General features: G+C 39.0%; 1 protein-coding gene across 2 annotated transcripts in view; it reads left to right on the top strand.

The window, feature by feature from the left end:
- Positions 1-16,508, top strand: part of PHEX (phosphate regulating endopeptidase X-linked) — a 102,539-nt gene that overhangs the window by 10,037 nt on the left and 75,994 nt on the right. For both annotated transcript variants that reach the window (XM_080556250.1, XM_080556249.1), the window contains 3 exons: positions 11,847-11,933; positions 12,930-13,156; positions 16,309-16,377. In XM_080556250.1, the coding sequence (XP_080412376.1) occupies positions 11,847-11,933; positions 12,930-13,156; positions 16,309-16,377 (383 nt within the window). The remainder of the gene's footprint in view (positions 1-11,846; positions 11,934-12,929; positions 13,157-16,308; positions 16,378-16,508) is intronic.

The raw sequence follows: 16,508 nt of genomic DNA, 5'->3' as shown, positions 1-16,508 counted from the left end.
ATGGTATGTTCATATCTGCAGATACCAAATTCCAAAATAACTGTAGGACTGTACTTTGGAAATCTTGCAGACAGAGGTGTTTGTACTGTAAAAAAATGTATCAAGCTGTGACATCTGATTTTCCATTTCATGACTAACAGAAAAAATGTGCAAGTACATGTTGAAAGTATTAATATAATGAAATAAAGCTTAATGCTGGCATTTAGCACAGAGCTCCTTCTGCACTGTAACAGTTGGGGCTCTTACAATCTTCTGGTTTAAATGTAGTTTAAACTATTGTGCTGGTGGATATGTGTGTGTTTTGGGGTGGGTAGTTGGACGGAGTATTGCTTAAAAGATTGTTTGAGGTTTATTATTGAAATTAGTTTTATGAACTCTCACATCACTGTAAGATGACTTTTGTTTTTGTTACAGTTTGTGTACATTTAGATTAGCTGACTTTTGGAGGAACTCACATGGTGTGCTTATCTTTTTTATACACAAACTCAAAGAATTTACAAAATGTTGAAATTACGGAAACAAACAGCATTTTCATTTAGGAAATGTGCTGTCTATTAGGGCACTGGGCAGCATTAGGAAGCATTAATGTAAGCACAGCTGTTCAGCTGCCATTTCCATAAGAACTTACATATTGCCAAAATCAATATTCAGAAAAATGGATGGAGGGAATTTCTTCTTGGGCTGGGGGTTGAGTAAAACCTAAAATGTCAATATATTGATTGAATTTATTTGTAAAAATACAACATCCTTTCATGAATTTGGTGTTTGGGAACATTTGTTTGGTTTACTTGATTTGTGCTGCTTAGCAACTAGAAAATATATGAATTGATTAATTACTAAACCTTTGTGAATTCTTGTGGACATGCATATTAATTATATTCTCATTAATGAAAAACTAATTCACAATGATTAAATGTTCTATCAGTGTCAGAGGAATTAATAATTATGAACAAGTTATTTTCAAGAGTCACTAGTCTAACCATAGTGAGATGGACATTGCCATTAAGAAGTAGACTGATGGACACTAGTTGTATCATATATGAAAGATGTTTGCCTGAATTGATTAATGATGTGTTGATCATCACTAAATGCCATTCCAAAAAAAAAAGGGGGGAGGGGGAGGGGAGGTTGGGTAGGAGTTGGGTGGGTGGGAAAACAGTTTTTCAAAAAAAGACAGTCCTGATTAAGGCATCAGCTCCACAGAGACAATTCCGAGGAATGAGCTCCTGGAGCTACAGGGAAAAAAAAAAGAATTTTTATTAAAAAATAGATGTTAATGTTTTAAAAACATGGAAATTGTTATATTTAGGGCATACCTGAGACTGTGCAAGCCAGCAAAAGGTCTTCCAAAAGGGATCAATAGGGATCAATAGCCACATTCATTGGCATTTTGGATGCTTCAGCCTTCCAATGAAGAGAGGATACAGCAGATGGTAGGACAACATGAGTTGTGTCTAGAACTCTGCATTATTTCCTAGTTTTCATGAATAAGGAATTTGCCTTGATGAAATATGCTTGGAGTGATTATTGGGAGTCCTTACAGTAACACGATTCTGGTAACCTTATTATTTATAATGGGGAAAGTGATGGAAAGAAGGTGAGAAGGTAATGGAAGGCTGATTGAGGAGAGAATACAAAATACATGAAATTGAAAATAATATGTGCTTTCGTGAAATTCAGAAGATTCACTATAGGCAACAGAAGAGAAAAAATTGTACTGATTAGCTATGTAATTTGCATCAGTACAGAGTGTGGTTTTCCTAGGGAGAGGAAAGAAGGTGAAGAAAGGTTGATTAGTCTTCTCTCAAAAATGATATAAGCTGATTCAAGACAATTTACACAATTAAGATTAATTTGAGAAATAACTTTACCATATTTCCCTTGCACCTCCTTGTGGAGTAAGAAACTGGGGAGATTATCTTAGCAATGGGTGTGGAGGGATATGGATCCAGACCTTTCAACTCAGGATAACAACTTAATTGTGAAATGGTAGAATCTGAAACAGTGGCTCTTTTTTTGTCTCTCCTGTTGAAACTAACATTTAATATGAAATATTTAACCTTCAAAGCCATTAAATGTTCTTCTAAATGATTTTAATAGCCAGGTAGTTAAAGTATTCAATTTCTGGGTGGCACATAGGACTCCAGTTCCTCCCCAAAGAGCATGCAATTGCATATAAAGTAAAATAATTCTCACAGTAGAGGTGAAAGGAAGGCCACCCCAGAAATCCATACAAGCCAGTAGTTAGGAAATCTCAAGATATGGGAGACCAAATGCATTTCAACTTGGATCTCCAGTTGGTTCAGGTTGAACAATGGGTTTTAATTAGTTCATAATTAACACTTTTGCTTCTGTTTTGACAAACAATGCTCTCCAGATTTGCTGGAGTGTATATATTTTTACCTATGTATTTACAAGTAAAGTGACTTATTTTCATATATCTGTATTTTAACTACATGTAAGATAAAACTATGCTCCTGAATCATTCAAATTCAAAAATGAAGTTATTCTTGCATGGCCACATTTGCTCATTGAAAAGAAAAAAAAATTAAATATCAGAATATTTGTGAAGGAAGGTCATCGGTGCCTGTTGTGTTATTTCCATTAATCCCTCCCCAGCAAATGGGGAAAGCCACCTTTCTTTTTTCTTACTTTCTTTTAGACTCAAAGGAAAAGGCTTTATTAAGGCAGTCATTGACTTAAGCATTTCAAGATTTCTGAAAACTTTTGATGCTAATTTGTTTTTTCCATTTACATTTGAGGACAGTAGAGGAACAATGAAGGAATCTGAACCATAATACATTAGAAATTGAAATAGGTGTTTATGAAATGTATTAAAATATTTTTTTGGTACTGCATTAGGCTCTGACAGCTTCCCTTCCAAACCTCTGAAAGCCACCAGCAAGAAAAGGAAGAAGAGCCTTAGAGTTAGTAGAGTGATGGTATATTCTTTAAAAAGTATCTAAGTACAGTGGTGAGAATTTTTTTTTAGTTGTGTTGGAGTGAAAATTACATATTTAAACAGTCTATTTTCTTCTTTTGGAATCCTGAAAGCAAACTTTCATTTAAAAACCAATCATTTGCAGCTCACTTTTTAAAAAGAGTTTGTTGGGGATGGGGACTGCAAACTACACATCAGACAGTCCACCAAACACCTGAAATAGTAAGAAGTGCTAGAGAACAACTAACAGAACTGGTAGTTAAAAAAACAACAAACAAACAAACAAAAACAAACAAACAAAAAAAAACACTGATGGAGCTTCAAAAAACAAATAAACAAATATTGCTGTCTATCAATTGTTAGAAGAGGAAAGGTGTAGCATATGCTGAAGATGTATAGTAGTGGATATTCTCAGAAAAAACTTGTATTTTAAAGGCAAAAAGGAATTTAATGAGGCCCTGAAATTATGTATTTGCTGTTGGATTACGATGGTGCCAGAAGGCAGCAATGCTTGGGCTTCTTTACCCTTAAGGCTTGCATCTGCAGTGTTTTCCACGCAGGCAAGAGGTTGCTCAGCTCTTCTCCCGAGGCTTTGATATTCAAAGCAGATCTAAAATATGAGCAAGGCAGGTGCATTAGCACAGGAGTGTGGCCTGTGCTAGTAAACCTGCCAAGAGAACCAAGGATCCTTTTTCAAGATAAAGTTTTACTGAAACATTAAACACTGCTTTCTGGAGCAAGAGATGTCTGTCTTTGCAGGAGAGTGTGCTGAGATATAACTCTAAGAATATTATAATATGGGCTCGACTGTATTTGTCTTGTTTCCAGGAAATATGTACAGCTTTGAAATATGCTAGTTGATGAAATTTTTGTAGAACTGTATTTTACAGATTATAAGTTATTTTTTTATAACTTGATATAAAGGCTCTTCACCTCTCCAGCTGTAGGGGTCAGGTTTCCAGACTGATGAGAATAATATATATATATGTACCAGATTTTCCTTTTTGAAGAGTTCATAACCTGGATTGTTTTTGTTGTAGTCTATTATTCTCATAGTTTCATGTAGCAAGCCAGGGAAGTTACCACTGGACAAGCAATCATAACAGTATTGTGCATAATTTTGGATGCTGTGGCCACTGATTTTATTTTGAGGTAGAACATTGTGCCCTTGTAGGCCTCCATCCATAAGACTAACCCTCCTTCACTTAACTCCAGGCTGTGAAAAAAGGGATCTGGAAACTAGATACTCTGAATGAAAGTCAGCTGACTCCGAACCATTCTCAGATAACCACTCTTGGAACATGCAAGCTCACATTACTGTAATTAAGACATTACATTGTTCTAGCTGTGATTTCCATAACAGCAGTGTGGCTTTGAAGGTTTCTGTGCGCCCCCTCACATCCTGGAAAAATCATTTCTGTCCAAGATCACTCTGTAAACTGCAATAAACCTGGTTTCTGAAACCCAATGCACTAGGAGTTTGAAGAAGGGCAGTGCCGTTATGACACAGGTGGAGTCCTCAATAAATGCCCCTGGCAGCACAGGTACCGCTTGGATTACAGTTGCTTTTCAAGGACTCTTTTGACATAGCTTTTTTGTGTGAAGTAAGTATGGGATTAAGAGTTAGACATACTTAATGAACATTAGATTAACCGTAAGTATGTCAGAGCTTAAGGAACGACATTTTACACACAAGTGCTATGTGATTAGTTTGAGTGTGCCCAGCGTGAAACTGCCAAGCATTTGCCATGTGTACCCATATGCGCACTCATCTCCCACTGAAACAAAATGACCACCTGTGTTGCCCCTGTGGATTATGGGGGCAAAAGTTGCTTTCAAAAGGTAACAGTGATGAAATACCCCTTTTTCTCTACTTTTAGGCTGAAATTCCTCAGATCATTAAAACGTTCTACTGCTAGCATCAGAGGATATGCTGCATATGTCTAAAAGATAACTTGGATTTTGCTTCTTCACAGAGGTAGCACAGAACCTGGAGAGGAAACAAAGCTTGTGACTGATAGCTGAAGAGGGTGAATAGCTTCTTTAACTACTCTTTTCATCAGTTTAGAAACCTGACGCTTTTAGCTGTAGACGGATATTAAGGAGAAGGTGAAGAACACAGTCTTTATTGCTCAGGAACTGAAAGAGAAGTCCACTTTCTTTGTTTACAGGCAAGCAAACTCCTTTTCCACAAGCAGAGTTCCTGCATTTTGGTCTAAGAAACTGAAGATCATTGTGTTTTAGGGAATGATAAACATGCAATCTGCAGCAAATATGTGTTCTGGTTACTGCTACCAAAACCAAAGGAAGAGCATGCTGTTGCATGAGATTTTCACAGAGACTTACTGTGGCATACTTGAAGGACAAGCTTTTTCTTCCTTTGGCCCAGTGAATGGTTACAGTCTCGGGCTGCTTTCTGGATCTGCACTGAAAATGCATTGCAAATTGTTTTCAGTTGTACTATTGAGCATCTTCTGGCCAATGCTGAGCAACTCCCACTGTCACTGACATTAAAGGGGCAGAGGAGCTTTCAGCATATTCAAAAGATCAGACTCTTCAAGTCTTTGAATCAAGTTTAGCAAGCTTTATGCTCATAAAGCAGCACTGTTCAAGTCAGTAAGACTCTGACATGAATTAGATATGGAGGAATTAATCTTCTGTGCCTCACTTTATCTGCAACAGTAGATAATGGCTGCACCTCCTTGCTGTCACATGTCTGAGAGTGCTTGGAAATCCTTATCCTAAATGTACAGAATGCAATGCCAGGAGCAATCATTAGATTATCTCCTGTGACCTTTTAGTATCACAGCCAATTACATTACCCATATACGAAGCTCAATAGCTTGCACTGGGATAAAGCATAATTCACATTAAGCTAAAGCGTATCTTCCCCCAAAACATCAAGTCTTGAAGATGTTAAGGGGCAGAGAAGCCACTATCTCTGCTACTTGCTTGGCTGCAGTGGTTAATCACTGTCGCTGCTGAATTTGTCTACATCTTCCAATGTCTGCTTTTTCTTTTGCCTCTTTTCAGTAGACTGAAGATCTCTCTGGCACCAAGCATTTTCTAATGGTGAGGTAGTTTCATACTGTAATCCCATCAGCTTTCCGTAATCTTTCATGAAACTAAATAAATCAAGCTCTTCAATTCTCTCACTGCATTTTTTTTTGTTTGTTTTTTTCCTCCCCAGTTCTCAAGCCTCTCCACACAAAGAAAAAAATGGCTGTGATGTTTTTCTGCACCCTGTCCAAATGTTCAAAATTGTTTATAAAATCTGGACAGCAGAAGGGCACGCAGTGTTCCAGTCTGTCTTGCCAGCCCATGTAGGACAATAAGATTATTTCCCCACTTTGATACTTCTCTGTTTTTGCAGCCCAAGACTGCTGTTTTCTCTAGCATTGTCCTGGGAGTTCATGCTGAATTACTTGTTTCCTTCCAGCCTTTCACTCCTCCAGGGTTAAAACTTTCCAGGAAATGGGATGGCCCTTTGGGGTTTTTGTATAAATTATTATTATTATTATTTTATTTAAAGTATTCCCACTGGAATACTCACACATACAGTTCTTTTTCTTCTAGGTACAGAGCATGATAATATATTTCAAATCATCATCAGATATCACTGTACAAACACTTCAGTTTGCATTTTCCACATACAGCAGATGTTTGTAAAAGGATAAGGACAAAAATGAATGGAAAAAAAATGCTACTATCTTCACTAGCACTATGTATTCTCCATATCTATGGCTGGAGAGTGCAGTAAAACCTTATGTTGTCTCTGTAGAACGAGAAATAAACTTGAATTTCATTCCTGTGAGACACTGTGTATGTAGAAAACTGTCTGATAGCACACAATATATACAGTCTGCAGACCAGAACCCTCATAACTTGAATCTTTATTTCTAATCTGAATAAATGGTATGCATGTTACTTTTCCCTACAAATCTGTACAACTTCTTTTTCCTGCGCTCCAAGTCAGAAGGTGGAAAAGGATTTCTCAATACTGTAAATAAAATACGGTGGTCAAAAACCAAAGCAAAGCTCTGTAAGACAGTAGGCAGGAAAATCAACAAGGGCTAGAAATGGAAAGTGAGATTAAAGGTAACATTTAGCCACAAAATTATTCTTAGTCACTTTAGAATAGCATGTAGTTAAATATACATGCACACACACAAAATAGCAAAGCTTACTTTGTAAAGTGCCTTGCTCTCACTTTCGACAGTAGATGATTGCTATTTACTGTAGGGTAGAGAACCACAGGAAGTTGGCCTTTTTTAGCCCTCTTGTCCTGGAAAAGCACTGTCTGAAGGAAACCTAATAAAGACCTTCCTTCCTGCCCTCCCAAACCCAACACCCCACCCCAGCTGTGGCTTTTTTCCTTGACTGCCTGCCTGAGCATCTTCAGTTCAGGCAACTGAGGATCATTCCCAGTCATGGCATGCTTTCTGTTGGTGATTCTGTCTTTGTATTTTGCACAAGGGCCAGGGAGGGCGATGATGTAAGCCTGCCTGACCTAGACTGCCACGAGCAGAGGAACTTTGGTTTGCTACAGGAACCTCCCTGCCCTCAGCCCCTAGGTAGAAGAAAATGAATGGTGGAGCAATTCGCGACCTCAGAAAGCTTGGGATAGCATGAACAGCTTTAACCAGTTTCTGACTGTGCAAGAGATAGTTGCTCAATGAGATGAGTTATGTTGTTTCAGCGCTGTGGAGCAGAATTACCAATAGGTTTTTACATTTGCCATAACTAGCTTTTATGTGAAGACAGATATAAATCTTGCCTCTGAGCATTCTGTGCATACAGAAACACAGACAATGAGGTGCTAAGATCAACAGCACAGGCTGAGACCCCTTTTATTCCTAACAGAATAACTTTGGAATTAATTTAAAAGTGAAGGAAACAAAAGGTGTGATGGAAGAACAAGATCTGCTTTGCTAGAACAGCCATTCAAACTTGTACTTTATATTTGGCTAGGGACAGGTGATCACAGGCTTTGTCTTCATGGTGGTTTAAGCTATGTTGGTTCATTTTGTTTGTCATGGTGGTTTTCAGCTATGACATTGTGCTTTGCACTTGTGGCAGGCTGGTAATGTAAGTCAGTAATAGCAAGTTGTTGTTAAATTGTCATTGCCGGTAATTATGATCCTGTGCTCTTTCAGAGTAATGTAAATGACCTTATATGTTTTGCTTTTCTAGTCTCTTTGGCTAGATTGCTATTCCATCTTTATCACTATAACAGTTAACTGAGAGCTAGCAAATGAACTATTATTTCAAGTTCTTTAGTACTGTTGGAGTGCTGTGCGTTTCACAGTCTTGTGCAAGGGATCCATTCCTAAAAACTCCCATCTAAAGATGAAACTAAAATGTGCTGATGGAAGGTGGATAAAATTTCTTTCATAATCAGAAAATCTGGTGAAGGATATATATATATATAATTAGTGTATTGAAACTGCCTATAGACTCAAGTCAAATTCAGTTAATATTTGGAGTCCTAAAATGGAAGATTGCTTTAGGAAGTTGGTGCTTTTCATTTTTAAACAAGTTATTTTTTCATTCAGAAAATTATCTGATTTCAGAAAAACAAACCAAAACCAAAACCAACAAAAACAGCAGCGACAACAAAAACACCTCAAGAACAAACTCAACGTCCTTCTCAGTGCTGAGTGAACTGCTTTAGTCGAAACACTGACTTTCCCTAAGTGGGACAGAGTTTCTACTTCCAGCCAGTGGGCTTAAGAGAAAACCATTTGACTGAGTTCCTCAGTGGATTTGTACAAGCCCAAATGTTCCTCCAGTGAGGGGAAAGAACAGGTGCTTGGAAAGACAGTAGGGAATGGAGGTCTTGTGCTTTTTCTGTGGGTATCTCATTAGCCTGAACATTAACTGATCTGTGGTGGTCTTTCTCTTCCTATCCCTTGGAAGACCACTTGGGTGTTTCTCTCATTCTGGTGTGCAAGCAGAAAATATCTGAAGCCGTATAAATTTTTCAAGGTGGAAATGTGGTTCTCCCAGCCAGCTATAGTTAAGTGTTGAACTTTGACAGAGGGGCTGGATTTGCTCCCTGTGGGTTACTGACTGGCATTTGTCATAGTGCAGATGAGATCCTGAAATGCCATGTTGCAAGTCAAGAACTAGAGCAGTGTTCAGAGAGTGCCTCCCCAGGCTGGTGAGAGGGCAGGATGGTCCTGAGGTGGGTCTGTGCAGTTCGTGGAGGTCCTCAGGGAGCAGAGGCTCTGGGCTCTGCCCTGCTGCAGCCTGCTGTTATGGCCAGGCTACTTGAGGCACCTGACCTTGCTTTATAGATAGTTTGATGTGTATACATTGGTTACTACCACAGCAGTGACTTTCCTTCCATTGACACCCCAACTTGTAGATAAACTAACTGATTACCCATGTTTTTGATTAGCATGTACTACCTTTTGCCTTTTCTCACTCTTTTTGTTTAAGAAGAACTTGAATATTCAAGGACAGGTAAAGTAGCTGTAAATATTTGTGTGTTAAACAGACAGAGAATTTCTGAAGCTTGTATTTGGATTGTATATCAGCTAGTGCAGAAAGCAAATGGATCTGACCAGTGCTCCAGATCTGAGCTTCTAAATCTTTCTGGAAGCTTGAGGAACTGAAGCTGAAGAACTTATGTAGTCTGAAGAGCACACATGGACCACATCCCTCATTTCAGTGTCCAAATAGAGGATTCAACCTTCTTATTAAGGTTTTCATCTTTGATAACTGGATTTGGCATCATTGGAACCAAGAATTTTCTTCATACTTCTGCTCAAAATGGCAGCATCTTCCCTACCTTACCCTTTGCAAAAGTGCAGGAGGAATTACAGCTTCATTCTGTCACATAACAAGGTGATTTGATGGGAAAACACCAGGTCTCATATTAGCAGGATTTTATGCAGGTGTATTCCAAGAGTTTATTTTATTTTATTGGATGTCATCCTCTGTATCTCTCTTGAGCTTTAGCTGGGCTTTAGCTATTGAATTTTATTAGCTTCAAAATTTCATGGCTGTGCAGCTCACTGGCAAGGAAAAGAAGTTCTTACAACAGCATTAATGGGAGTGTGTTTTTTCATCCTTAGTTTTATGTAGGTTTCATTTATAGTTTCTCTTAAAATGTCATTCTTAAAACACGAACAGGTCTGATTATTCTGCTAAGAACTGTGCATACTGGAGATATGTGTCAATGATTGGTATGATATTGTGTTTAAGAAACTGAGAAATATTAAGAACTTGAGGACTTGAAACCAAAACTGTTGGGAATCCTGTCCAGCAGCTTTTATTTATTTATTTTTAAGTGAAATTCTTATCTTATCCATAGCTAGAAGGGAACGATCTCAACACATTTCTCAGTTTCTTAAAGATCCAAGCAAATTTTTAAGTCTTTTTTTTTTTTTTTTTTTTTTTACTTTTCTTTTTTTTTTCCCAAGGAGAAAAGGGATTTTGGAGGAATAGACCAAGTGGCATTTGCTCATCACTGGGATACTCTTTGACTAATACCTTTTTGAAGTAAGCAGTATGGTCCCCTGAGTGTAGGTGCCCTGGACATGGGTGACAAGCATCTGAAAGGTGAAGCATGGCAGGTTCTTGAATAAGCTCCATGTAGAAGGGGTTTGGTTTTACCGTGGCAAGTGTTATGAGGTCCCACTGGCCAACTGCAGACTTTGGCAGACCTGGGACTCCTGCACTGCACTTTGTTCTACTTTATGTGGGGGACATGCTTCTTAACTCAGGCAGGCACAGCAGCTCGTAGGGCCAATCTGCACTGTGCCTTTGCTCATAAACTCTCCTGAAGCCCAGAGGGATACTGACTGGGGAGTATGCTATAGGAAAGTTACTCTTGAATTTTTTAAGGCTTCTTAGCTCTGGCTGAGCACCCATCAGGAGGCATTTGGGATGGCTCCAGCAAAACCAATCTTTCCAATGGTTCCAGTAATAGTAAGGTAATATTGGGCATGACCTGTTTGGGTCTCACAAAACTACATTAGGTCCAACAGGGTTTTCTAGCCCATTTTCTGTGCTGTGCTTAAGTACTACCCTGCTTCTCTTAGTCATAGAAGTTCTCTTGCTGTGCTGCACCCGATCTGATGGATGTTGCTGAAGCTAAGCTGATCTGCATCTAGCCACAGTACATATGTCTGCAACAACATCATGGCTGGTTTAAAGCTTGGATAAATGGCTTGAGGCAGCTGAGTGTGGACTGCTGAGGTTCAGATGCATTCTGCATGATATTTCACTTCCTTACATAATGTGATGAGCACAATGTTTGTGCAGAGAGATGACAACTTAGGAAAATAAGTTTGGTTTTCCAGAACAAGACGGGTGAGCAACTGTGGTGTGAGGGAGCCATATAACACAGCTTTTCAAATAGTGGTTCCACACTTGGCCTTCTGTGTCATTCACAAGGCTGAGGCTGTGTGTGTTTGATGGACAAAAGGGCAGCTCTCTGCTGCTTGCTTTCAGCAGTGGCAGAGCTGGTGGAAATAAACCCCAAGAGTCTTGCTCCTGGGGTCCTACCACCTTCTCTTTTAGACTCCAGTCTCACAGCATGCCAACACCAGGAGGTCAGTCACTTAAAAAAAACTCCTCAGTCTGCCCTGTGTGCTAGCTCCCACCCGCCTCCCCTGATTTCCTGTCACCTCTGTTTGCTGAGGTGGTTCTTTGTGAGCAAAGAACAGTGTCAGTAACTTGTCTTTATAGTAGTCCTTTAAAAAGTATGTATATCCTGTGTGGAGGTGGGAAAAAGTGAAAATATCTCTCATGCCTGTGTTCTAGCCTAAGAAAATACATGTGAAGCCTCATCCTCAATTAACTAAGTGCTATGACTGAAGCAAATGTTGAGACGGGCAAACAGACCATGCCCACAATTTCCAAGGTATTAAAAAAATGTCATTTCTTTTTCCAGCATTACTTGAGAAACCAATCAGCAAAAGACAGGACAGTGAAGCTGTACAGAAGGCCAAGATCCTTTACGCATCCTGTATGAATGAGAGTAAGTGGTCTGATTTTGGGACACCGATGTGTTAGCCATGTTTATAAAGGCAGACTTTTTTGCTCTCCACTGGACTCCATGAAGCTTTGTGCAGACTCACAGGTTTTGCTGACTTGCATTCAACCTGAATGCAGGGGGTCCTCTGCTTGTTCCTGAAGTCAAAGCAATGGTACATCAAGGAACAAGGAAGCACATTTACAGAGACCTCTATTCATCAGGGCTCTGTGAAAGGATCCTTATGTGTGCAAAAGAATGCTAAAACCCTGCCAAGGGGGGCAGGGGTAATGCCTGGTGTATCAGAGGAGCCCTCTGATGAAATTCTCCTACGACACTTTTGAGAGTCTGCTGCTCAGCACCCTCCAGCTTTCTCTAAATCCCTGTGATCAAAACACTTCCACAGGGATGGACTCAGGCAGCCCTGAGCTCTGAATCTGTGAGTTAGCTGGGTGCCAAGTGGGTTTAGGGGGGGAACCCTGCAGCCACTTTTGGGCAGTGCTTTCCTTGAGCTTGTCACTTGCTGTACGGTTGATGTGCACTAACTGGGACACAGCACAAACTTTATGCAACTGGATGGGTGAAAGATGAGTTGGGAGGGAGTGGACTTTGTCCATTAAAGTGCCCTTTGTCCTTCTCACTCTCCTTCAGACATGGTTTCCTGGGGCAGGCTCAGCAGTTTGGGCAGCTGCCCTGCAGCTGCGGTGCCCAGCTGCTGACCCCTCTGGCTTTGATTGGGGGCAGTATATTAAAATATGCTTAATTCCAGGCCTTTGTCTTTTTAAAAAGGCAGTGATATGCCTCTTTTTTAACTTGATTCATATAAACTGGTGTAGGACTGCTGTGCCTCTGTGTTCACAGGCAGAGCAGAGGTGCTGGGGTTCAGCAATGCCCTTGTCCTGCCTAGAAATCAATCAGCACTGATAAATCCTTGCATCTCCCGTGGTGCTGCTGGATTTGAGTTGTCTGGAATGTAACAGTTGTCACACTTTGACATTTCAGAAAAAATTGAAAAAGCCGATGTGAAACCACTGCTAAGCATACTGAGGCACTCCCCTTTCCACTGGCCTGTGCTGGAATCCAACATTGGACCTGAGGGGCTGTGGTCGGAGAGGAGGTTTAGCTTAGTCCAGACTCTGGCAACCCTTCGTGGTCAATACAGTAACTCTGTCTTCATCCGTTTATATGTGGCTGCTGATGACAAAATTTCCAACCGGTACATCCTGAAGGTACAGAATAGCATATCTATTAGGTTACTCTGCATGGTATTTTGTGATCTCATTTTTTAAAACACGCATACAAGCCAAATGCTTACATTTAACTATTGTTGCTTTTATCTACTAACTTACAGGTGTACCTGGGTGCCAATTCCAGGAATGTAGAAACTATTGCGTACCACATGCTGTTGAAAAATATATGTACACAGGACATTTTCTCCTTTCAAACAGCAAAAAAGATTAAGCATGTTCCCAGTGGACTAATGTCCAGGGTCCACTTGTATGAAAATAAGAGTGGTGGATATCTTGTTCTGAGTGCTGCTTATAACACTATCAGTTGTATGAAGAATGCTTTTTGTTTGTGAAGATGAGGAATGATGAATTGGTCACAGATATTTTGAACTTGAGATATTTTTCTTGAGGTGGAAACATGTTATCTTGTGCTTATGCAGCACCTTAAAACAAAAAATGTATCCCAAACACTTCTAAACCTGAAATACAGAAAAACCGTTTACTGAAATTCTTTTGTTTTGCACCAAAGCATAAAGTTCACTAACAATGCATGGCATTACACAACAGTTTAGATGAGTGAGAAGGAAAAAAAAATAAAAATAAGTAAAAAAAATGCCTAGCTGTAGTCTGACAAAACTCCAGAGAGAATTGTAATGGTTACTGTGAGATGTCATCATGGCAAGATCAAGTGCCTGGGCCAAATGCGTTGTTGTTGTTTAGGAAGTAGAGATGAGTAACCAGAGTAGGCCAGCTCTCCACTGCCATGAGAATGTAATTTATGAAGGCAAGAGAGAAGGAACAAGGAAAAAAACTATGACACCATTCATCACAGCAAAATAATATTTATGGTCCTTACATTGCTGACATCCTGGCTAGCTGTAGGGATGCTTTCAAGAATACATTGTATTTGGGGCTTGGACGAGAGTTGGACAGAACCAACTTCAGTGATTCTGAAGTGGATGTTGATTCCGAATCAGCTCTTTGGAATGCCATTTGTTTGAGGTGTTTGACTGGTATGAAATTCAGCAGTAACTTTTCCCTGTCTCTAGGGAGTTTTCCTGAACAGTCAAGGCAATAGCAGATCAAGAGTTCAAGTATTAAGGATGTCATTCTGCTAAGATGCTGTTTGGATCCTGTCAAGATTGCTTTGGCTGGAGATTCATTTAAAAGAACTGAAACGGTGGAATCAAAAGAGGAAATATTTAGCTATCTCCTGTCATACTCCTACCATAATCTCCTAGGCCAAGTCACCCGCCAGTGGAAGGCTTGGATACATCTATATTGCTGATCCCTTGGAAATGAATTGTACCTAGTAGTATCTTCACTCAGTATGCTTAGTGGCACATAAAAATTAGGTATCTAAATAACTGAAGCACTACATCCTATGAATAACATATTATTCCTTGGAGGATTCTGTTGTTGTTAATTTGATTACAAACTTGATCTGCAGAATGCATCAGCCAGTATTCTAATTTGTTAATGTTTTAACAAATTCCCAGGAGTGTGGCTGTACCAAAGAGTATTTCAATCTGCTTGTGAAAATGGCTCTATTGCAAAATTCTTTGTTCAGCATTGCAAAATCATAAATAGATCAGGAAAAGAGGGGAAGCTCCAAATTAAACTTTGTTCAGTATTCAGTATATATATATATATATATATTAAATTTGGACTAAAAATGTTGGTTAACTTTTTTGTTTCTATCTCATTTGTCTTTCTTATTTTCAGTGGATTATCAAATCTGACTCTTAAACCAGGAAAATTTGGCTGAGCACTTAAAGCAACAGTCACATAACTGAAATAGACCAATATCTGTTGTATGTAGTGATTTTTTTTTTCTTCAATATGCAGAAAAAAGGTGATACTCTTTTTCAAAGAATCAGAATTGCACTGAACGTCACAGCTACTCTGCTTTCAGGGGAGGATTTGTTTTATTATGGTTTTGGTATATTTTAAAGCTTGAGGAAATCACATCTTGAGGACAAGATGATGTTTATTCACCCATTTGAGATTCTATTTGCATTTACGTAGGTCAGTTTTATACATGTAGAAAATGTGAAATATAAATGCTGTAGGATTTAAAGTAAAAAGGGCTTGTGTGAAGTAGTATGAATAGGTACAATCTCTCTTCTTTTCTTATCTTTTCAAAAACAAATACAACATCAAAATAATAATTTTAGAATGACAAAACTTTTTTTTTGTTTTTGTTTTTGTTTTTCCATTCTTTCCGTTCCCACGAGTATCTTATGCAGAGTTCAGAAACTGGATGAATTATGTTTTCAGATTTGGCTTCTATATCCTAATTTGTTTTGATCACATTGAAATGTTTTGTGAACTCTCAGTTTCCAGCAGTGATTTTAAGAATACTGCTTGACTGTGAATTTTGCCTAGTTAAGAACTTGAAACATTATGCAAGCACTCCCATGTAGTCATTTCATTCAAAAGACGAAGTGCAGATCTCATTGAACTTTCAAGAGTGGTTTAGAAATTTCTCGTGTATACATGCGTGCATGTAATGATTTCTGTGGATGGAATCCAGTTGTACCTCTGTTCAAAAAGCCAAATACTCATTACAGGACTCAATACTGCTCTAGGGTGAAGCTCAAATGCACAACCATGTTTTTTGTCAAAGAAGGCTAATGATGCTTTCCAGGCACACAGCAGTGGACATGCTCCAGCAGCTAATGGACATTTGGTCCACACACTAGACTAGTACGTCCAAAGTTGGCTCTATTGCCCCTGAAATATGTACAGCATGAATCACTGCCAGCACTGAGTGTTTGATCCTGTAGACCCACTCCTTTTGCATTACCCCACTTGCTAAAGGAGCCATAAACACTTAAGTCATGGTAGGTGATACTTTGATAGCTCAAATATTGTAGATAGCTCAAATATTGCAGGGGGCATCTGAGGCTTTCCAGATCACGCTAATGTGAATTTAGTTATGTCTGTCAGCATTTTTCTGTTTTTTATTTTTTATTTTTTAATTATGTGGAACTCAGGCTGGTCTTCAGCAATGTATTATGTAATCGATATTTACACACACCCACTGTAATTGCCAGAAAAACATGAACTCTTTCAAGGTTGCTAATATGGCTATCTTTGAATTCTGATGAATTTAATTATTTAATGCTTTTTCTTGTTATTTTTAACAGCTAGATCAAGCAAGCCTCTCTCTTTCATCTCGAGAGGATTACCTAGAAAACACCACAGAAGCTAAATCTGTAAGTAGCATTAACTGAAACTCAAAATGTCCATTTTTTCCCTCAGTTTTTGTCATTGTGGATTTTGCTCCATGGAGCTCCAAACTGAAAAAAAAAAAAAGTGTTTTTTTTTGAATTTAGATTTTTCAAGG

The sequence above is a fragment of the Anser brachyrhynchus genome, assembly GCF_964034855.1.
Source record: "Anser brachyrhynchus genome assembly, chromosome: 1".
Lineage (NCBI taxonomy): Eukaryota > Metazoa > Chordata > Aves > Anseriformes > Anatidae > Anser > Anser brachyrhynchus.
The sequence above is the reverse complement of the archived record's forward strand: the minus strand, read 5'-3'. Positions and strand labels throughout refer to the sequence as shown.